Here is a 24221-nt window from a genome sequence, read left to right as displayed (position 1 = left end):
AGTGCACATAATCCCTTTGGGAACAACCCCACTGTGCATTTTATTATAATTATAAAGCATTGTGTATTACATGCAGAGTGATTTAGTATAATATGATCAAATTGCACTGAATCATGGAAAATGATGTAAATTAGTGAAAAAATACAGCAACCTAAAATCTAGCTTTCTTTGGGTTTGGTTTTTATGTTTCAAGAAGGCCTAAATAAGGATGAGCTTGATCTGTGTTGTGGTTTAACCCGGCCAGCAGCTAAACACCACACAGCCGTTCGCTCACCCTCCCCCCTCCCTCTCTGGGATGGGGGAGAGAAACGGGAAAGTGAAGCCGGTGAGTTGAGATAAAGACAGGTTATTAAGACAGGAATACAATAATAACAATAATAATAATAATAGTGATAATGATAATAGTATTAACAATAATAATGTGTAAGAAACAAGTGATGCACAATGCAATTGCTCACCACCCGCTGACCGATGCCCAGCCTATCCCCGAGCAGCCGGCCCCCCCACCCCGGCCAGCCACCCCTATATATTGTTTAGCATGACGCCAGATGGTATGGAATACCCCTTTGGCCAGTTTGGGTCAGCTGTCCTGGGTCTGTCCCCTCCCAGCTCCTGCTGCACCCCCAGCCTGCTCGCTGGCAGGACAGAGCGAGAAGCCGAAAAGTCCTTGGCCTGGTGTAAACACTGCTCTGCAACAATTAAAACATCAGCATGTTATCAGCGCTCTTCTCATCCTAATCCAAAACATAGCACCCTACCAGCTACTAGGAGGAAAACTAACTCTGTCCTAACTGGAACCAGGACAATTTGCTTAATAACCTTATGCCTTGCTTCTTTCCTTTCTCTTCTCCAAGTTTAGAAAATGACAATGGCTACAGAACCCAAGAACTTGATTACCGAATTGCCTCAGTGATCTCATTTATTTTGTTTTTTTCTGAGAAACAGATGCATGAGATTTCAAAGCATAAAAGAACAAACTTCTTCAGAATTCTATTTTACTTGAAGGATAGTCAGGTTCCTTTCAAGTACCCACGCTTTTTAACATGTTACTATTTTGATGTGAAATGTTGAGCCTGACACATTTTGCTGATACCCAAACGTTTTTTAAGGAATACACTATTTTGTTCTATTAGAGCACACACACAAGTCCAAGTATTAAAAGCATTATGAAAAGCAAGGAGTCAAGAGTTCATAATACTCCTTTGTGCACACACATAATGAGAATAAGGACTTTAGAGTTTTTGTTTACTGTTTGGTTTTGGGATTTTTATCAATGATCTAATATTAGGTTGTCTGGGATTTATCTAGAAAATCTATCATATTTCCATCTGACTGTTGTGCAGAAAAAACAAGGCACATCTTGGAGATAGAAAACCCTTTCCTTTTCTCATATTTTCCATCTTAGACCCAAAGCAAACTTGCCTCTCACTTGATCGTGCTGTTTGTTTCAGAGTTTTTTTCCCATTGAAACTTCTCAACCACAATGCAGTAACTCATCTCCAGAGAAGAAGATCAAAAATTTTTCATCTTCTACCTGATACTGCATCTGATGCCTCTACAATACTCAAGGATATTGTACATTCATTTTGCTCTTTTCCCACTCCCCTGCCCAAGACAGATGATACACAGGACAACACTGATTTTTATTTTATTTTTAAACAACTAAGGAATTTCTCGTGTTATTCCAGTAACAGGCACTTCGTAACAGTAGTAATCCTTTACCAATTTCAAGCTTTTAAAATTCCAGTCTTTTCATTTTTTATTATTTTTTTTTCAATCAAAGAACAAGCATGGTTTCCATGTCCTTTCCAAAACCTCTAGCTTAAACTATATTCTTATTCAGTTTAGAGTATTCAAATCCTGAAGTGAAACAGCAGTTAGTTTTACCTTTTTAAATTGCTTGCAGTGATTTAAGGTAGTAAATTAAGTATGGATGTCTGTAGAAACCAAAGCCCTTTCCAGTATTGGAATTTTTTTCCCCAAACCTTCTAGCTCCTATAAACCTAGGCAAAATATAACTTAGGAAAACCAACAACAGCAAACCAAGGAACATCTACGAACCTAGCAGTTAACTCCAAGCCCACAATGGGCATTACAGACTGCGATACTGCTGCATCCCTATCTTATAACCATCTGTGTGCTCCTTTGCAGCAAACCCAAGCTTTTTCTACAGCCTCACCACATTCGTTGCTTCTGACTAGCTTGTCGGGAGTCAATTTAAGACCTATCTTGCAAAGAAAAAAGAGATAAGCTTATTACAACAATTCTCATTAGCACATGAGCTTCATAGCACTACCACATTTTGTCACATCCTGTGACATTCTACGCATCAAGGCCACCCAGTTCTTCAAATTACAATCACCTAGTCCTCCATGCTACCACTGTCTCCTAATTTGCTATCATTTCTTTCATAATAAAGAACAGTCTTAAGACAGGCCTTGAGGATCCACGTTAAGATTGATGCTTCCCTTACAAGTAGGACTTCTCACTCTCCATTTTAAACACTTCCTTAGCCATTTCAACCTTCATTTTCACATCTTATTCAACAGTTTTCTACACAGTTTTACACAAAACTGTTTATGAAGTTCAGAGAACCTAATTTCCTATAAATAAAAAAAAAAAAATTATCAGATCAAGGGACAAGATATATCTGGCACCAAATACATTGGTAAAACACCCTTTCTTTTTGCCATTTGCTACCAAATCTGTCAATACTTCTTTCTTCCAAATATGCTGTGAGTATGTTGATTCACCCTCTTGAGATCAGCCTGTCTCGCTTGTTTTTTCCGCCAGCACAATTTTTTCCTCTTAAAATGTAGCCAGTGTTTGCCGATAGATTATAGTCTCTAAAGGATTGGTTCATGAGTCAACAGCAGCAGAAGTAGATGTAAATATTTCTCACGAATATATTTAATTTATTTAATTTCCTGTTTCAGGCAAATCACCCATTTAGTTTAAGCTCTTTTTTTTTTTTTTTTTTAATTTCAAGTAACCTCCCAAATGTGTGTGGACACACACACTCCTTTCCTTCCTTCTACTTCCCTCTTTTCTCCCATGCAGACACCCCATATACACACACATTTCTGCACACACCAGATAAGAAAATAAAACGCCCTCCATTTTAGTCAGCTCCTTGCCATTCTAACATGGCCACTTGCAAGAAAAAAACATTATACATGAGGGAATAGACAAGAGCGGTGTTGACATTACATGTCCTTATTTCCAAAAGACCTCATTGCTACAAAGAGAAAATTTTTAAAAAGGAAAACAGTTTTGTTTTTCTATTAGTAGAATGAAATGACAGTTCTCTGAACTCATGGCTTGAAAAACATCCTGCATTCTTTGACCCTGTCACTTAAACATCCTATGCTGTACCTCCGGACTCCAATCCCATTACCCATCTTTAGCATGCATTCCATGACACTAAGTGTAAGTCTGAATTTTGGTATTGGAAGATTTGACCACTTCTACAAAAGGCTGTCCTAAAGTGGTTGTTTGAAACACTCATTGTCAGAGAGAATACATCTAACTTATTATTCTCACAAAATTTTTTAGTAAGTTTGGAACCAAATTTCACCATTTCTACAAGAAATAAATTAACACGGCTCTGATGCTGTGTACAACAAACCTGTTGAGCTTGTAGCACAAGACTTGCTTTCCATCAGAAGTATACCATCGGTGACATGTTTAGAGCAATCTGCCTCCTTACATGCATTTTAGACTGATGTTTATTATTGCCTTTTTCTTTTTAAAAAGTCATGTAAATTTCATGAACATGTTATTTCAGTGAGCAAAGCCACCCCTGAGGAAAGTATTTCAAAATCAAGTACACGTTGCAATTGAACATTAAATAAAAGAAACAGCTACCCTAGACAAAACAACAAAGTCTCCCATAAGAAATGACTGACAGGAGTTCCTGAGTTTGATGCATATTGTTTGGAAAAAACACTCTTAAAACTAAGTCCATCATCTGTTTGATTACCAGGTAAGCACAATGACCTGAAAAAAAATATTAGGAAAATTGTGAAAACATAACAGAAGCTGATATAAAATTAAATTGTTCCTTTTAAGGAAAAAAAGGGGGAATAGTACATTCCCACTAATACGAGAGAAACCTCTTTTACTTAGCCTTTGATTTCTAAAAATGCAGATAAAGGAAAATATCACAACCCTTAATTATTTGCTACTAAACTCAAAGACAAAAAGAAACAAAAAGTCACGAAGGGAGTTCTGAACTGACTGAAAGCAGGAGACTGAACAGCAGGGAGATGCTAATTCAGTTCAATGTTCTCAGCGTTTCTGAAGTTTTGCTACGTTGCCTTCTTTGTTTTCACAGCAAACAAAGGGAGCCAAAGAGGCACCTAGAAAGTTTAGTGTCAGGAAATGATACAAAACTATTGTCAGACTTGATTTTAAGCAGTGAGGACATGCAAACAGACATTACACAGAACAGAAATCGCAGTAGCTAGGGGGTGTTTTCCAGCTAGCTTTAGGGCAGGTATCACATCTTGGAACGATTTCTGTTCTGGTCAGTGCACACGAAGGTTAAAAAAAATAACAAATAAAAAATAAAGCTGACAAAACAATGCACCACAACCATGACCTGGGGTTATTTATCTCACTACTCGAGGTTCAACTCTTTTGTTTATTTCAGGTGGTTCTGCTTTCCTGTGTGCATGTTATGGATCACATGGAACTTTTTCTTTCCGAGTCAATGTTCAAATGCTCTATTGCATCTCTCCACACACACATTTTCAGTGCCCTTCTAGCCTGCTTTCTTTGCACCCCAGCTCATACAGCCAGACTGTCCCAGGTTAATATGATCTAGTCAAATACAGATACAGGTATAGCTCTATCTATCTGTATACAGCTACCTAGGAAGCAGCCTTGCAGGAAAGAAAAGGACAAGATGACCATGACTTGCTAGATATACACAGTCATAGAAGAAGTGGCGAAAGACACATCATTTTGACTATATATTAGGAAATTTCTTATTTTTTAAACAACATGAGAATGATTAACTACAGTTTGCCATGAGTGGTGTGTGTGAACAGTTTAAGACAACTGGACAAGGCCCTGAACAACCTGATGAGACCAGACCTGTTTGCGTGGGAGGCTGGACTACACCTCGAGATGTTCCTTGTAACCTTAAGTACTCAATTTATGGCCATGGAGATGGCTATCTTCACAGAGTTTCTTCTAGGGCAATTTTATTGCATGCCACCCCGAGATAAAGTGCAGAATACAGGTTTGTTATTTGCTTCTATTCTGCAATCCTTCCTGCAAACAGCTGTAAATCCTCTCTTAAAGATTCCAACTGCTATTACAGGTTTTATCCTGTTCATCCTTCCTAAATCTTTGGTGATTGTTTTCCATATCTTTCCACAGCAGCTGTAACTAGGTTAGAAAATAAACACTGATACACAGTGTTGGCCTTTTAAACAACTTGACCACCCTAAACCCCTCAAACTATGAAGTGAACCTAGTAATCTTTCTCTATTTTTTTTCTGTTTTTCTGAACAACCTTTGTGTGTCTGTAGCATGCATTTTCTCATGCCTTTTCATAGCTGTGTGCACTGAAATCTGTTGACAACTCTAGCCTTTTCTTTTCAGTCGTTCAGTTTCTGTTTCATGCCTTTCTGCTTAAGCAGTGCTCTGAAAAAAACATTAAAGTACATATTGTTCAACTGTTCTTTAACAGCCCCAACAGAAAGGTTTTGAATCTCAAGGAATTATAAGTGAAATCAAAAAGCCTTCAACCATTTTTAATTGCATTGCAAAGATGGGAAATCCACTTTACACACACCTGCACATTAACAGGGGTCAATGAATTCTAAGACTAGGAACACTGTTAGAATCAGGAGTAATACGTGTTAAAAATCATTTCATTTAGTCCCAATTAGAGTTCTTCTAGTATGTCCAGATTTTTAGCTATTTGATTGTGTTTGACTTCAATCCTGACTAACCAGAATTGTAAAGCAAGGAACCTTAAAAAAAAGTAACTTTTTATATATATTGAAAATATATTAGTATTTTCATAATTTTTCCACAAGGAAAACATTTCATAGGGTTCATTGCCACTCCTCACCTTTCTTAATTTCCTAGTGAAATCAAAGGCAATTCATCAATCCTCAAAGCAGAGAGGGTTACCTAGCATCAAACTTAGCTTAATATATTAGATTACATCTTTAACAATTATCTAAAGCCACAGAGATCAATATCAAAGCACAAGTGTCTAATCCAGAGGGCATTAAAATATCCTGTTACAGTGTATCTGAAGGATTAAAGCTGTGTTTCAATGGAGATCAACATAAAGGTGGAGAAAGGAGAAAATAGGAACTGCAAATGAAATACTCCTCAGGTAGCTTCGGCTTTCCGTTTTTTTTGGTGGAAAGTTTACTTAAATTTTACATTTGCAAGACAAGTCATAGTTGTGTGGCATGAAGAGAACTCTTTTGTAGCCATCCTTCACTACTTAAAGGCATTATTTTCAGATATCCATGTCTACAAGGGGCAGACATAAGCAGACGTATTGAACTAAGTCAACGAACACAAAGAACAACACTGAAGACAAATTCAAGTGAACACAATGAAAAATGGACACCTTGCTTAAGGTACAGAGTTTTGTAGTCCAGTGCTACAGAAAATCAGTTGAAGAAAGTTTTTATCTGATTTACCAGCTGCATTTTTTTTAATGCAAAGATAAAGCAGATGTGTTGCCCCAAAATCTGCATTCTGCACTCTCCTTCCCAAACCAGTCAATATTTTAAACTATGCTATAATACAAAGAACACTACATAAGCTACTACCTACCTTGTTCCCATTTATAAGGTCAAGATATGATAACAGAACTGTTTTAACACTAAAAAAAACAAAATGATATGGAGAAAAAAAAATGTTACTACAATGACCTTTCCCCCAAATCACTTTTTTACCTAATAGAAAAATAAAATGCAAAGGAAAAAAAAAACAGTTTCCTGAAAGTAGACAGATTTACTTGAAAGGAAAAATCACATGAACTTGAAGCAAAAAATTGAACTTTTAACCTGAATAGATTCTTCATGTCTTCTTATGTACAATGACAAGCTCTTTTTTAGAGGTTCCACTTGATTGCTATGTGACAACTTTCTCATTTGCCTTTCTGGCTACAATTGTTTTTATCCCTTGAAGTGTGTTTCATGTCATAAAACATCTCAATTAGGCTTAAAAAAAACAGGATCAGGGCTTGCTTGTTCACAAATTTGTACAACACGTCCCTTCAAAAGAAAGCATCATTCAACACAGCCCTCTGTCCTTCATCCCACACCTACAAGTTTCCTTCAAGGCCTTTTGATCTTCACCTTCTAACACCACAATGCCCTGCGTCTCTGCAGGCTTCCACCACTTTCTGGTTCCACTTCTGTCCATTTTTCACCATCTTCTCCTACTCACCCTTCACTGATAATCCTTTATTTGTTTCATGTTACTTATTCCACCCAGTCCTTTTGCTACCACATTATCAGGCTCCTACTATCTGTTTGATGCTTTTTCTGTCACTTCTTTCGCATGCACAAACACCCCTATACCTAAGATGAACTCAAACTTTGGCACATTACAGCACCTCCAGAAAACCCATTAGGTGACAAGTAGCTAACCTACTCTGACTAAAAAAAAAAAAAAAAAAAAAAAAAGTGAATTGTAATTTCTAAAACTGTATTTAATGGCATATTACCAGTTTATTTTCCACTTTGTCCTTCTCCAAAGTGTAATCTCTGGAGATCAAGGACTGAAACACCTTCTGTGTTCAGAAGACTGAGACAACTATAGGCACTACCTCATTCAATCAAATATTTCACTGGGTTATTTCATTCAAAATCAGTCAATGCACAGACAAACACTGAGGACTTATCACGCACACACAACAGCCCTACGTTTGTAGGCAGATTCTGGGAGAGCCTTGTGACACACAAACCTGCCACATGAGATACACTATCCACAGGCCACCGACTGTAAAAACAATATGGTATTTTAATCCAGTTCTGACATGGCCTTGTCCAGTAGTCAAAAGTTTCCATGCAGTGAAGCTGGCTGGTTTCTGTTTTAAAACAATGACAGTAATGAAATCACTACTCATTACTTTTCTCTATTAGGGAAGAAAAGACTATTTCGAATTTTATCTTGCTTAGACCTGGCTTGTTCTGCCTTGAAATCCACTACAGAACCTTTCAAAGAAGCAGGCATCATAACTGAACTGCCAAGTATCTGCAGTCAGTTGTGAAGTCTACTCAAGCTATGGATGTAATCACTCAGCCAGACATTCAAGACTGATGGCTACTCCACAATTAGGGGAGTCTCTATAGCAAGCTCAATTTTAACACCAACAGGCAAACAAGGAGATTTTGAGACTTGGCTGTCACTTGGATCTGCTGCACTGAAGTCACTCAAGTTTCCCTGGTGGCCTTTCCTCTGCTCTGAATTCCAACAAGCCTTTGAACCCTTATACATATTGCTTTTTATTAGTAAAACCCCCCATACCAGTCTTGCTGAGGTCAAGAATTTTAGTCAAATCGATAGAATGACATCCTATTAGCCAACTATTTCCTGTGCTCAGAGCCAGTCAGAACTCACACGAACATGCAGAGCGCAGAGCTGACTTCTGAGCTCGGGAGCACTGCTGAGATGTCAGCTTGGGCTTGACATTGTACTAATTAACTGCATATTAAGGACATCTGCTTGGCTTGGAACGTGTGCAGAAAAGTTCTGTCAGGCTTCAAACACTAGGGAGACAATAGTTGTGCTCCCCATGTCCAAATGTTTCAGGGAATTGCACATTATGACCTTTAGCACAAGACTGTACTGAAATCGAGTTCTTTCAACATACTCCACTCATATACACAAACGGCCACCTCCCTAAAGTTAGAACAGAAACCAAAAAATTGAGGAAAAATTTCCCCCAACATGGTCATTGTGCAAAACTAGAAGTACTTCTGACTTCTCTTCAGAAGCATTAAAGTAATCATTTAGAGTCATGATAAATCAATATGCAGCTGTTAAACCACTTTGGAAACTTGTAAGAAAGCTTCAGAAATATTCCTGAGCTTCCAATAGAGCTTTTTTCTCATTCCATGGTCCAAGCTCTCTCCCCTTCATTCCTCATTCTATGTTTGAGAGTTTGGAATTGGGAGGGACATGAGGTGTCCCTGTTTGAAGTGTCACTGAAACAGGGCACAGAAAACCAGCTCTAGTTTGAATGGATCACTTTCCCCCACCCCAGAAAAATCTCATTTAATTCAAAAGAAGCTTCTGTGCTGTTTCAGTAGCTCTTTTCTGTAGGTCATCTGCTCCCCTGCTTTTTCTAGGGCAGATGCTCTCCAGACTGATGAGGTGCAGCAGGTAAGAGAAGAATTCCTCAAGATTTACTAGAGCAGACCTCACATATACAATCCAGTTTGGAAAACAAGAGTTAGGACTAACTCGGAGCAACTTCAATGTGAGCATCACCCAAGAAATGAAAAAAGCTAGGCCATGAGAGAAATTGTCTTCAGCACACCTTGCCTCTTAGCCCATCAGTCTCACTGACACAGCAATTTCCATAATGATGCCATGTGCTGAAACTTGCTTCCTCGGCTCAGTTCTTCTGAACTGTCTGATCCTGCTCATGTGCTTGTTTTGTGGCTGTCACCAGCTGCGTCAGCTTTCCCAATTGAATGAAGAGCTCCCAAGGAGAAAAAACAACACAAACTTGAGTGCTTTGTGTTTTACATGCATTTAACTAGAAGAGCAGATATGCAATAGGGGAAGAAAAGAAAGTGGAGATTTTCCTTGAACTTTCAAAAGGAAGAGAAATTGATCGAAAAAGATAGGAAACAGGAGTGCCAAAGCAAGTGATGCTTACAAAAATTTGGGATTGAGGATTTCCATTGTAGAGCTAAATACACACTTAAAAGAATCAAAGGGTCAATATGACATATCCAACATAATTCCAATGAATTGTAGTACTGTGCCATTTTACAGCAGCTGAGAATCTAGAAAAGAATAGCCCACTGCTCAGGAAACTCAATATATGAACCCATTCTGTAGCCCATGTTTCATTTTTTGTATCAAAAAAAAAATGTATAGCGCACCTTCACTTAGAAACTTAGCAGCAAAGTTGTGAAATAGCATTTCTGAAAAGATTTGAGGAGAGAAGAATCTATTCTACCTGAAGTGAAACATTTCAATCTAAAATGAAGCCAAAAGGAGCATACCTTGCAGGCTTTCCCAAAGAGCAACTTGAGACTCTTGTGACACACCACAGATGGTTGTCTGGACCACTAAACCCTGCAAGGGAAGAGATCCTGAAACTCTCAGGAGTAGGGCAGCAAGCAATAACTACTAAAAGTTTAACTAAAGCCTGAGATTTTTCAACTTGCATCAAATAGATGAAAAACAAGCTGTCCCGACTATTGAGAGTAGGCTAAATATGGGACAGTTTCTCCAGACAAGACAAAAGAGCAGTATTCCAGACTTTGTTGCCACCACACTACGCAGAACAAAATACTTCATAATGCACAGCCCAACACTTTCAAACTCATTCGAAAGCCAAAATCGTGACTGCTGTAGGGTCTGTCTTCATAGCTGTCAGACTTTAACCACACGTCTAACAAGCCAAAACTTTCTCAGTTGAAATGTTTGGCCCTACTGAAATATATAGGGTTACAGACAATAGCATAACTAACCAGATTTGGCCCCATACAATAGCTAATATAGACCAAGTGTAAGGCTCAGGAGACCATTTCTGATGAAGCATCCAGATGGAGAGCACCTTCATCCAGCTCGATTGCAGGTTGACAGACATGGTGCGATCCTCTGTTCTGTTACACCAGGGAAGAGAGCACCCCTTCCCACCCTGCTGCACTCATATTGTACAAACTCACTACAGCTACTGTTCTCTGCTCCAACATCTTGATTTCTAGCTATTAGAAGTATATCTAGATTGGTAGCCCAATAAAAACTAGGGTGTTTGTTCAAGTAATTGACTTGAAAATATTTCCTGTTGATGTTGTCTTTTATTAGAAAACCTCTGGGAGTACAATGGCACTTCAGTTTCCTAAGCATCCTCCAGAAAATGAAATTATCTTAATTCCACCAATGTGTTTTAGCAAATAACTCACTTCCACTCTGCATTGTTTTACACAGTTCGAAAACACAGATATGCAGGTATCTGTATATTACTCACGGCCATGCAGTTTCCTTCAAATTCTGGCTCCCAGTTACAAATTTAGTTAACTTAGGATGAAATTGGGTGCTGCTTGGAGAGGCAGGACAGGACTAGTCCCCATTAACCCCAACTTTAGATGACCTCAAAGCACCTAAATGATGTGTTGGCTATTGGCACAGGGAAGAATATCTCTAAGCTACCCTGTATCTTGCTGTCTAAGCACCAAGTAACTAACTTGTACAAATCTTTAAGTGCTTTATTTGCCTTCCTTGCAAGGACTGTCAGTATGCTACCTGGGTTATTTGCTGCAACACATTAGATCAGGTTAGCTCTTAAATGGAAATTCCCTATAGCTTCACTCAGTAAGATGAATATAAGCTAAAATATGAGTAATTCAAGGTTTATTTTCATCCTATGTCTTTAAAGAGAGAGCACTTTTCCAGGAGAGTACATCAATAAAGCAAAACATTTGACTTCTTTTTTTTTTTTTTAAAGAGATTGCTTTGTGATTAAATGCTTTTAAATGGTCTTAATCAAATACTTTTGTTCTGAGATTAGAGGCAGATACTAGTTTTAGGCCAATTATTTAGTAACTACTTATGTATCTTAAATGATGTTAGACATGATTTTTCCCCTTGGTTCTCAACAGCTATGCCTTTACTACAGCTGAATGACGACAAGATTTTGCAGCACAGAAAACTTGCATTTCCTCCCCCAGTGACAGTGTAATAACCCTTCCAGTTAGACAGCACTGTGAGAACCAGAGGGTAAGAAATACAGACTCCTTCCAGATCATGAAAACTGTAAGCTAACCCTGCAGCTGTGACACTGAGACATGAACTATGCTTACTTTTGGTGATACGGCAGGTCTACCACAGTACCCACAGCCTTACCTATTTATATGGCCAGGTATGAAAAACCCTGTAAGTTAGACTGAGCTTTTGCAACCCAAAAGAAAAACCTAGTTTGTTCCACATGTAAAATTACCATCATGATTTTCTTCCTTAGGACCTCCTTAATTGTATCTGTCTCAGTGTTTCGAGACTTTCTGGCCATTTCTTAATGTATGTAGCACCTGCAGAGACCTTTATTTTATAAGTGACAGACTGCGGAGCTGCTTAAGGAAAACCCCTCTGTTGTAGACCTGCATGCAACAGCCCATGGGCTGAGGAAATGGACACAACAGGCATCCTTCCCAGCACTTCTCTACCGCAGCAGGGTTAGTATTTAAGCAGAGATACTCCTTTTAGCTCTCCACTTTCCCCTTTACATTTAAACTTTTCTTCATTAATGAATGGGAGATAAATTTTATGCAAATCAAAGGCCTGAAGGCATCTTTTAATCACCTACATTTCCATTTACAGAGCAGGTATAAAAAGAGCAATACATCCCCTTAAATCCATTATCAAGGCTTCACACTGTGCTATTGTTCAATGAATCTTTCCCCAGTTTTACCTCTTAAATTACACAGGGAAGAGAGTATTCCCATCAAGTTCAACTTTATCACCAAGTAAAGTTGTCCTATTCCTTCCCATAATGAAATCTGGATCCCTGATGAGTAACTTGCATTTAACTGGCAACACTCTGGGCTACTTAGATTAACTGCAACTGTCTGAACAGCTTGAACCTCAATAAAATGTGTAGTAAATGACCGAGCTAATTTAACCTCATTAATCCTCAAGCCAATAGAACAATTTGATGTCCACACAGCAGTTTGTGCACAGCCTCCAACATAAACATGCCCTGGTAGGAAATGAACACCAAAAATGTGCTGCAGCCCTACTGCCAGTGTTATCACTGTTGGGAAAATAGCTACATAATTAGAGACCTATCTCCAGCTGTATTGCAGGAGTCACGCACTTTATTTGGGCTTGTTAACAGCAGAACTGTTGTCTCCAAACTAGATCTGTCCTGGAATCTCCCCACTGCAGCACTTTGTGCAGCAGCCTCTATTTTATCTGTAAACCATTTGCCTCCAGTGTCAACAACACCACCACAAGCAGGAAAGGAAAACACAGAAAAGCAAGCAGGAAATGAGTTGGATTAACTTCCATGATAACTACTCATTGCAGTAGCATTTGAATCTATCTTTAGAATAAAAAGTTTGAAAATGCAGTTACCAAGACTGTAAGGTTCCCCAGCACATAAATAAAAACAATTTCAGCAAGACATTTCAAATATTTTATACATATTGTTCTGGAAATGAACACCAGCTACTTTTTCATCAAATGCAATACAACTAAACCAATGTGAGCAAACTCTCCACTCCCATATGGGAGCACAAGCCACAAATAACTGTGGCTTAATGCAAACAGTTTTTAGGACGCAAGTAAATCAAAAGGGAATATTTCTAAGCATATAAATGTTTAATTCAGCACCATTTATAAGAAGTTAATTCTCAAAGGAACTTTGTTCTTACTTCAGTTTTGACTTGGGCTCCTGGATGCTTAATCACTTTTAAAATGGGACTAGGCATTTTAGTGGAAAAGTAACTCGAATCCAGTTTATCGGTACTAGGTACCAAGCTATCACTGACAAACAGGTATGACATAATACGAACTATGTCACTTTGACCTCAGCTTATTAGAAACACCATCCCACTCTTTGTGGTTTTTTGTTCTTGTTGTTTGTTTTTTTTGAAGGTGGGTATATAGTTGCTTCTTTCATAGCTTCATTGCAACACAGAAGAGTGCTAAGAGAGGACTGCCCACAGAAATTCAAGAACCAACTGGGTCGCTTAACTACAGTGCAAGTTTTCCATTAGCAACAAAACAAGAACAGAACATCGTTTTGTGAAATGTTCAAATGATCATGACAAATGGTCATCAGTGCAATTGAGTCTAAAGCAAAACTCACTTGCTAGCTGAACTAAGTAACATACAGAAGTCTCTAAGTACTGTCCTCACAGAAGTCAACATCAATTTATAGCTAGAAATTGATGTTCATTGTAAAATGAAAAAATTTTTCAAATATTTCCTATAAGGGAGGCTCTGCACTAGAAATACCACATGGAACTCAAATAATTATTACTGAATCCAAGATACAGAACCCAGCAGAGCTTGAAAAAAAACCCATGCCAATAAAGCTATTCCAATATTGCTAAGATTTTGGAATCCTTCCATAAAACGCAGCTTAAGTGCATTCCCTGCAAAAGCTAAACAACAAGGGGCAAGTTACATAAACAAATCATCTTTCAAGTGTTTTACTAGTCTACTTTCTTCCTCTCATCGTGCTGATGTATTTATAGGCCACCATTACAGACAGAAACAAAGTATGCCTAATGCTCACTTTTGGGCAACAAAAGATCTTTTCCCACAACATTTCATCTGAGCTCTCTAGTCTACTTTCTACCAGCAAATATCTTGAGCAATCAAAAATGTAAATACACAAAGTACCACCCACTGTTCTTTATCAGATCTACATTTAATGGAAAAAATCACCTCAATCCTTCCTTCCAACTCTTTGACGAGGCAGGTTAACTGTTTTGAAGAGACTTCAGATGTGTCACCATCTTGTACAAACACCAAAATATTTGCCAGAAACCACATAAAAATAAATAAATAGAATAGATTTAATGCAAGTAAGACTTGCTCCAACAAGTTCTTCTCTAGTTGTCTACTTCTGACTAGTCATTTTAAATCACTATTTCACCCAGAAATTCTCCTTTAACAAGTTTTGCTTGCAAATTAAACAAATCATTCCTAGCACATACCTTCTTCCTTACTGTGAATATACAAAAAAAGTAGTACATTTTGAATTACTGTAGAGTCTGTTTTTCTTAGAGATGATTTCACATGAAAAATAACATAGATCATCAGTAACAGAAACAGCAGTATTTGTTGTGTATAGGGAATTCTTGCAGAGACATTTTCCCTTGGACAGCAAAGAAATGCAATAACTTACATTTCTCAACCACAGTGCATGCTTTCTGGCAGTATAAAAAACAGATCTCAATAATAAAACTATACCTCACTACCAATACTTACCTTTCAGCAATTCCATGAAACATAAATATAATACATATATATATATATATGTAAGTATATACGTTATATTTCTAAGAACTTGCTGGGTCATGCCTAACTTACTGATTAGGCACTGAATTTAAAAAAATAGTGCATATATCACTCATATATTATATCATGGAGTTCACATTTCCGACCTTTACTTGCCTAGGCCAAAGTCAAACAACACTAAGGTCTCCATTTCCTACCTTCTGGGAGCATAGCTGGAAAAGTTTAAAACCTTCTGGGAGCGTAGCTAGAAGAATTCTAGCTTCATAGACTTGTCCACAACTGTAGGTTCCTGATCCCTAAACAGAAAAAGAAAGAAGGTAGCTGAGGAGCTGATAAACAGAGCTTGGTATATTACTATATATATATGCATTACCAAACATGACGCCTATTCCAGACTCAAGAGAAACTAAAGTTGACCCTGTAATCCATTTTCTGTATGACTGGGATGACACTTATTTCTTAAATTTCCTCAGCCACTGATGAACAATGGCACTGATGTTTCTCACACCCACACAGCCTACCTAATAGGTTGTCATATTCCTTGTGTTAAATTCATTGCTTTTCCCAAATATTCATTTCCTTCACATCTACAAATACATCTACCTGTAACTTAATTCCAGGATTTTTTTGTGGCTTTTATTTGTTGGTTTGCTTTTAAACAGTGCTAGTCCTACAGATTTTTTCATATGATATTCAAGAAAGAGTGGTCTTGATGACATTTTTATATTCAAACATAAATCTTTTTTCCAATACCCTTGGCCTGTTTGCTCACTAACCCTCAATATGAGAGAAAGACACTGAAAGTCACCAATCAGTTACTGTAATAGGATATTGAATCTGTTATGGAAGAGTAATTAAACAAATTCCTCAAAAAGAAAACACTGGCTTACAAAGAATAACAACTGTGTCTTCACTGGAGCAGTCACAGTAGGACATTCTAAGAGAAACCCTTGGAGGCAGTAATGCAAGTCACTGCCACTTCTGTATTGTTCAACTATAAGGCCAATTTACTTCTGTGCAACTATGAAGTATAACACAGGGAAATCTGATCTCTTGCTAATCAAGCCATATGACCAGGAAAATAAAGCTAAAGGTATGCTCTTATTTTAATTTCAGGATCAAACGGCACTAAGAAAACGCAAGCTGAGGCTGAGTTATCATTTTTCAAGTTGCTCTGTCCCAGAACACTGAGATTTCGAGTGACTGGGCCAGCTCCTGCCTGCTCAGCATGACAAAGAGATCGAATTAAGGAGGTTAGGAACATCTCAACACCCTCAAGGAAGGGGAACAAGAAGGCAGGCAATGAGAAGACTCAGTCATCCAGATGTAAGATCATGAGATTTGATCTAACAGGACACTCACGAAACAGACAAATGAGGGTCTGCGCTAGACTACTATTACCTTGCATGGCTTCTAAAGAAGACTTCTGTAGAACTCTTCAAAAGTAACTTGCAATTACTTGTAATCAGGTTATTTATTATTCCATTATTGTCCCAGAATTAAGCACTGTATGTAATGTTAGACTTGCATGCCACGGTAAAATCTGCTCACCTCTAGCTAAATGCAAGCCATTTCTAATTCATCAAGTCCATCCTGCCTCTCTTCTACTTCACACAAACACTTTCCAAGTGGTGTCACAGATGCAACTTCAGGATGACGCTGTTCTCAGGTACTAATGATCAACTACAGCTGGTGACAAAGCCAACTGCCCTCTTCTGCAGATGGTAGACTAATTTACTGCTCTGCAGCACTTACCTTTCACTTAGCTACTTCCAACTCCATCTAAACCATTCCCCTGCCTTAAGAGCCAACAGTCCTTATTCTTACATGCGAAAGATAATTTATGTTTTGGATTCTCAACACAACAATACCGCAATATGAGATCATCTGGCCTAAGCCATCCCATAAACAAAGCACTACTTTGTTTTTACACTGCTTTGATATTTGCAGAAGACATTTGTTGAGGAGATGTTGAACACACACACTTTATATAGTACTTCAGACTGAGTGTCTGAGTTTTTCAAAAGATGTTCTGTATACAGCAGGCTTCAAAGGCTCAGTTTCAGCTCCCTGATATCAGGTAACAATAAATAAAACAATCACATGATAATAAACCCTAATTGAATAATCTGATTACAATCACAATGAGAAACCATACATGCTGTTCAAGCACCTCCCTGTGGTTTACGTCGGCTTTAAACATAGGAAAAGCTTCAGTTCTTTTCAAGTGAGTGGGAACATTTAGTAGTTTAATTGAACCATTAGTTCCCTTTATTTTAAGATGCATCTTACAAGCATTTCATGTCATTTCTTACTACACACCCCAAAACTTGCCAAGGTATCCCAAACTTTCCTGCTTCCCGACAACTATTCAGAATGAGATGAAATTTTATTGTCAAAGCTTTGACTTGTACTTACCTCAGAATTCCAGTCAATTACTTCCTCAGTTTAGAGGAAAAAACAATACCATCAATTTCTAGTTCTGAGATTCTCTCTCTATTGCCCTCCAAAAGTGGGCTCCATCCATTTTACAGGCACAAGTTAGCCAGCCAGCATCAAAGCAGCTTAACCATTAAAACTATTATTTACAATAATCAAGAATTAATATATATCTATTATCATAGTATTTGGCATTCCACAGAAAAGCAGCATAGATCATCTGGTGCTCTACCACCTGTATTTATGTATATAAATATGTATAGAATTTGACATAACAATTGAATAATTGTATGTTAATAATGGATTTTCAGTATACTCTACATAGATTCCTCCTCAAAACATTAATTCTTATCTCATGTAAGTGAATATTATTTAGGATACCAGGTGCAGTTTAAAATCAAATATGCCTCAGCATTAAAAAATATATGCTATTTTAGTCAAAAAAAAGGTAGGTCACAGCCTATAAAATCCAAGGCATTTCAGAAAAGCCTAGATAAGTATATCTGCACATCCACAACTCCACAGCACAAAAACTCTGTTGGTTCTGAAGGGTACCAGTCATTGGCCCACCCCTCAAGGCAACCAACACACACAGACTTGTCTGCATAAGATGTGACTTAACTGATAAGCATTTTACACGCCCTTGTTGCTTGATATCTCCATCCTCCTTAAGTAAAGGATCATCAGTAGTAGAGCCCCTTAAGGATTTTAAATAGAGGCATTAGCAACTCTGCATGGCTGTAGAATATTTTGTCTTTGGTTAGGTGATTAACTTTTAATTTTTCTCTGCTTCTAATTTTCTTGTTCCTCTGTAATTGGTATATTGCCAGAAAGGGCAGAAATCTGTTTCTTCTGAGTGGCACTGTTATAATAGAAAATGCTTTTAAATGCAGGCTCTGTGATTCATTCTGATGACTGTCATTTCTTGGGGACTGGCTTTCCCTCTCTGAAAGCGTTTTCCCCTTAAGCTTTAAGAACTAATTCAATATTTTAAATTACGAATGTTTTGTCCCTGGCTAGTTCTGTTAGTGGACACCAGCAATTTGAGACTGCCCCTGCCTTTCACCTGCCTTGACACATGCTTTCTTCCTTTCATTATCGGAGAAGTTAGCACTTAGCTTTAGTTTACAGGGGATTTAAATCCATCACTTGCCACACGGTTTAAAATCACCGATTTAAATAAGCACCTGAAACAGCCGAAGAACTCAAGAAAAGAGAGAAACAGACAGGAGAGACAATGTCCTCAGAAGCTTTTTAAGCATTGCCCACTTCTGAGCAGCAGCATTTGATCTTGCTTGAGAGCAGCTGCTCAATGCTAGGTATTTCTGGTGAGCATTTCCATGGTGACAGCTGTTGCACCAGTGACAAACAATTCATTATCATTAATATACTGATATGTAAACAACTAAGGTGTATATTCATCCCCTGCCTGGCTCAAGAGTAACAGCCCATGGACTAGGAAAAGCACCTACATACTAAGACTTTTCAATTAAATAATGTGTTGCCAAAAAAAAAAAAAAAAAGTATTTTTAAAAAAATAAAGATATAAGATTTTTTAAGATTTAAGATTATTTTTACTGTAATTCTGAAAGGTGAGAAATAAGACTCTCTATTCCAAATGTTTGTATACTTATTCTATGTTTCAAAATTAACAAAGTGCTTCCCTACAACAAAAGTTGCCAGAGGTAGGGAGAAAACAATAACCCAACAAACCAAGGATAAAACTATATAACACTGAAGTATCTAATGCCAGCACAAATGGTTTAACCTATTTTTGCTACAGAAGGCTCATTTACAAAAAAAAAATAAAAGAAATGAGCAAATGATAATGACAAATTAGTTTTGACCTCATTACTGCTGGCTGCTAGATAACATGATATTACTGCTACCTAATAAACCTCTGCTTTCTCTTTAATGTGCATAAATCATTGTCAGGTCACTAACTTAAATTATTCTCCATAAATGTGGGAAGCCATTCTTCAGATTTAACAGGAATCTCTCCTTTACAGGGCTATACATTGCATTTTAATACAACACCCCTTCTAAAATTTCTGCCAGCTGCTGCAAAATGACAAATTCTCCTAAGACAGAACCAGTTCTCCGAAATTCTGTATTTGAAAAGTATTGGTTATCTACATAAAAGTAAAACCAGTTTATACCTCAGCCCTTCATAAGGGCTTCTGGCACATCCTACTGAAGCTGAAAGAAGTAAAAGATTCTCAAGCTGCTGAATCTGTTTTCATGGAAGCTACTTCGTTTTTCCAGAAATCCAGTTCACTAATAAAACACACACACAATGGGATGAACACCCCACATACAGTTTGCCTGGTTTGGTGCAACCTACATCAATATACAGCAACAGCTGCCCCTAATACCTTCAGCATCTGAGATTAGCAAATCTTATTTCAAACATGGTTGAAATGTTTCCACAAAAAGGCTCCAGTCTTCATAGTAACAAAAGTTACATGGATTATTTCCCTAAGCTCTCAAGACAAGATGGCCTTACCAAAACGGGGTAAACCATCGAGCTTACTGCTAGTAACTGGATCACAATAACCCGTTTTCCTGAACTGGGGACAGATAACCTTCATCAAGAAGGTTAATTGCACAGCCAGAGGCTGGCTTAGTCATACCAAAAACAGCATAAGGGCAAAAAAGCTAGTGCGTCAGAACCAGAACCTATCAGCCTAAAAAGGATATGGAAGAGGAGCTCTCAGTGACAATGGCTGTATTCCAAAAAAGCTGCCTAAATAATGCATATCCAAAACATTGCAAGAATATGTGAGCAAGTCAACGATAGGCAGGAATTCATTTTCTAATGACAAAGGATGTCTTCATCTGCGTAACTCTAAATAAGCAGCAAGCTCACTCTTCCTTGATTAGATTTTCTTTAAAGGAAAGTCGGGAACAGATTAAAAAAAAAAGACTGCTAAGTTTCCCTTTGCCCAATATTTGTGTAGTCATTAAATTTGTAATAGAAGTTAAACCTATTTCCACTATTTTAGAGCAACAAATGCTTAGACCTGCCAAGTCACATTTCTTTTTTATAGCATTCAGAGTGATAGCAGCCACTTTAGTTTATATGTATTGTAAAAAGTAAACGGATAGTAGTAGTGACAAGTCATAGTAATTTTGATAGACAGAATCTGGCCATTAAACCTCCTGCTGTAAGCCAGCTGTGTCTTACTGATTTCATTAGATCCATATTAAAAAAGCTGACGAGCTGTCAACGTGTTAGATATATATGGAAATGTTATATGTTATTCATTTGATGACATAACCATCCCAACTTGAAGTAATTTTGGCCACATTTTTCATTTGGTCATTCTATTGCAACTATTGAGCTCAACTGGGTAACTCGTTGCCATAAAGCACAGGTCTTCATGAAACGCATGGAAAAAACATATACCATTAGTATGCCTTGTGAGCTGAGTGTGGTTATCACAGGAAATAATTGGAAGTGTATACCTAAACATGGATGCTGAATGTTTTATTCTGATGTCGAGAACACTCTTCTATAGGGAAGAGAATTATTGGAAACAATACTGAGGATCATTGTTAAACAAGACAAAAATTGGATTAAAAGGAGAGGATCTAGGTTAGGCATAATTTAATAGTCCTATCACACACTTAATTTTTTTTTCTACAGTACAAAGAGTAACTGAAGAATTTGAATACACTCTTAGTTAAGAACTACTACAGGACACTTTACGCTAAAATCGAACCAACTAAAATAAGGCTGTATGTGTTATTTTTTCTGTAAGAGTAACAAACTTTTAACAAAGCTGAGAGGAAACATTGTGCCCTCTCTTAGCATCTTGCATCACTTCAGTTTTAAAGACATCAGAAGTGGCGATAAGAAAAGCAAAACAATTTGTCAGACTAATTGCTACAACTCTGTTTCACCTGTGGAGAAAAAAAAAAAAAAAAAAGCAACCTGCATGGCTTGTGTCCCTCCAGATTATTTCAGAGATGTAAATCTGGACCATTTTGTTGAAGATTTACTGACTTCTCAGCTGTCTGTTCCATTAGCTGTGACATAACTCATCCTGGGAAGATTTTCACCTTGAAAGGATTTACTTTCTGAAGATGTTCTCAGAAATCTGCTTAGTAGCAGAAGAGATTGTGGCTAGTAGTTAGACCAACCATTGATGATCAACGAAAAAGCAGGAAGGAATTAAGGCTTATTGGCCAGTTTGAGTATTGTCTTCTCTTCATAAATTTGTTTGGGTGTGGTTTTTTTTGTGGTTTTTTTTTTTTTGGGTCAAGAAATTCAAGTGAAACTGTCTGAAAAAGGACAGCCCAGACAAACTGGAGAGTACTCTTAAATTTGGTACATTTTAGGTCATGTAATTTACATGACTCACCTCTTGAAGTTTATGCAAGACACTGAAACTTCAGTAATGTGGGGTGGGCACGGGTTTTTCTTTTTACAATATGGTAGGATGAGGGATACACACTGATAGATGCTTTGCAATGCATTACTAAACATGCACCCAATCTTATGAGGGAGCAAATATCAAGCCATGAGCTGCTGTCTGATATTGCACTGAAGTAGCATTTATGCTAAAACTCTTTTCTTGGTTAAAGACCTGTATTTTTCACATTGAGCTAGAAAGCAGGCATGTTCCTACCAGCTCCAGTGGAAAAACTGTTTTAAATATATTATAGTATGTATTAAGTATTCAAAGGTCTGCAATTGTTGAGCATTGTACCAAGTCATGTCTGATATGATGCATTGTCGTCAACTTGATTAAAGTACCTTTCCGCTAGTGGAAATCTACTGATGCTGCAGACAGCAATTTGCAGAATCAGGTTTCAGGTGACAGTTACATAAGCAAAGATAGACGCGCCATATGACATTTTTAATCAAAACAGCCTGAGTATTGCATAAGGAACAGTATGAGCCAACTGCTCACAATAAGCTCCAGGTCACAAGATATTCACAGAAGCTTGGTTAAAAATTTCAAGGTAACAAACACATTCAAAATTCAAACACATTCAAGGTTTAAAAAAATAAAAACTACCATTGAACAAGATAGAAAAATGAGTGAAGAAGTTATTCATTAGAGGTTATTTAACCAGTATAAAACAACTTCAGCACATTTTTACTTTTGTAAATCACAGAATCACAGAATCGTCTAGGTTGGAAGAGACCTCCAAGATCATCTAGTCCAACCTCTGACCTAACACTAACAAGACCTCCACTAAACCATATCACTAAGGGCTACACCTAAACGTCTTTTGAAGACCTCCAGGGATGGCAACTCAACCACCTCCCTGGGCAGCCCATTCCAATGCCTAACAACACTTCCAGTAAAGAAGTTCTTCCCAATATCCAACCTAAACCTCCCCTGGCACAACTTTAGCCCATTTTCCCTCGTCCTGTCACCAGGCACGTGGGAGAATAGACCAACCCCCACCTCGCTACAGCCTCCTTTAAGGTACCTATAGAGAGCGATGAGGTCTCCCCTGAGCCTCCTCTTCTCCAGGCTAAACAACCCCAGCTTCCTCAGCCACTCCTCATAAGACTTGTTCTCCAGACCCCTCACCAGCTTCGTTGCCCTTCTCTGGACTCTCTCGAGCACCTCCATGCCCTTCTTGTAGCGAGGGGCCCAAAACTGAACACAGTACTCAAGGTGCGGCCTCACCAGAGCCGAGTAAAGGGGGACAATCACTTCCCTAGACCTGCTGGCCACACTGCTCCTTATACAAGCCAGGATGCTGTTGGCCTTCTTGGCCACGTGAGCACACTGCTGGCTCATATTCAGCCGACTATCAACCAGTACTCCCAGGTCCTTCTCAGCCAGGCAGCTTTCCAACCACTCATCTCCCAGCCTGTAGCGCTGCTTGGGGTTGTTGTGCCCCAGCTGCAGGATCCGGCACTTGGCCTTGTTGAACTTCATACAGTTGGCCTCAGCCCATCGCTCCAGCCTATCCAGATCCTCCTGCAGAGCCTTCCTTCCCTCGAGCAGATCGACACACGCACCTAACTTGGTGTCATCTGCAAACTTACTGAGGGTGCACTCGATCCCCTCATCCAGGTCACCGATAAAGATATTAAAGAGGACTGGCCCCAGCACTGAGCCCTGGGGGACTCCACTAGTAACCGGCCTCCACCTGGATTTGGCTCCATTCACCACAACTCTTTGGGCCCGGCCATCCAGCCAGTTTTTAACCCAACAAAGCGTACGCCAGTCCAAGCCCCGAGCAGCCAGTTTCTTGAGGAGAATGTTGCGGGAAACGGTGTCAACGGATCACATCCACAGCCTTCCCCTCATCCACCAAGCGCGTCACTTGGTCATAGAAGGAGATCAGGTTCATCAAGCAGGACCTGCCTTTCATAAACCCATGCTGACTGGGCCTGATCGCCTGGTTGCCCTGCAAGTGCCGCATGATGACACTCAAGATAATCTGCTCCATGAGCTTCCCTGGCACTGAGGTCAAACTAACAGGCCTATAGTTCCCCGGGTCTACCCTCCGGCCCTTGTTGTAGAGGGGCGTCACGTTTGCTAGCCGCCAGTCGACTGGGACCTCTCCTGATAGCCAGGATTGCCAATAAATGATGGAAAGCGGCTTGGCCAGCT

At 38.6% G+C, this 24221-nt stretch overlaps 1 protein-coding gene across 4 annotated transcripts in view; it reads right to left on the bottom strand.

Moving 5' to 3' along the window:
• The window catches only part of LOC308197816 (uncharacterized protein), a 355008-nt gene that overhangs the window by 304948 nt on the left and 25839 nt on the right, over positions 1-24221 (bottom strand). For 3 of the 4 annotated variants that reach the window (XR_013953302.1, XR_013953303.1, XR_013953304.1), the window contains exon 2: positions 15393-15491. Coding sequence is in view for 1 of the 4 variants with exons in the window: in XM_080598893.1 (XP_080455019.1) it covers positions 10227-10299; positions 15393-15491 (172 nt within the window). In the remaining 3 variants the exon portion in view is untranslated. Of the gene's footprint in view, positions 1-10226; positions 10300-15392; positions 15492-24221 lie in introns of all 4 variants that reach the window. The other variant, XM_080598893.1, reaches the window with a different exon arrangement.

This window comes from Anser brachyrhynchus, assembly GCF_964034855.1.
Source record: "Anser brachyrhynchus genome assembly, chromosome: 7".
NCBI classification, from domain to species: Eukaryota; Metazoa; Chordata; class Aves; order Anseriformes; family Anatidae; genus Anser; species Anser brachyrhynchus.
Note: the sequence above shows the minus strand (reverse complement) of the source record. Positions and strands in the feature narration are given on the sequence as shown.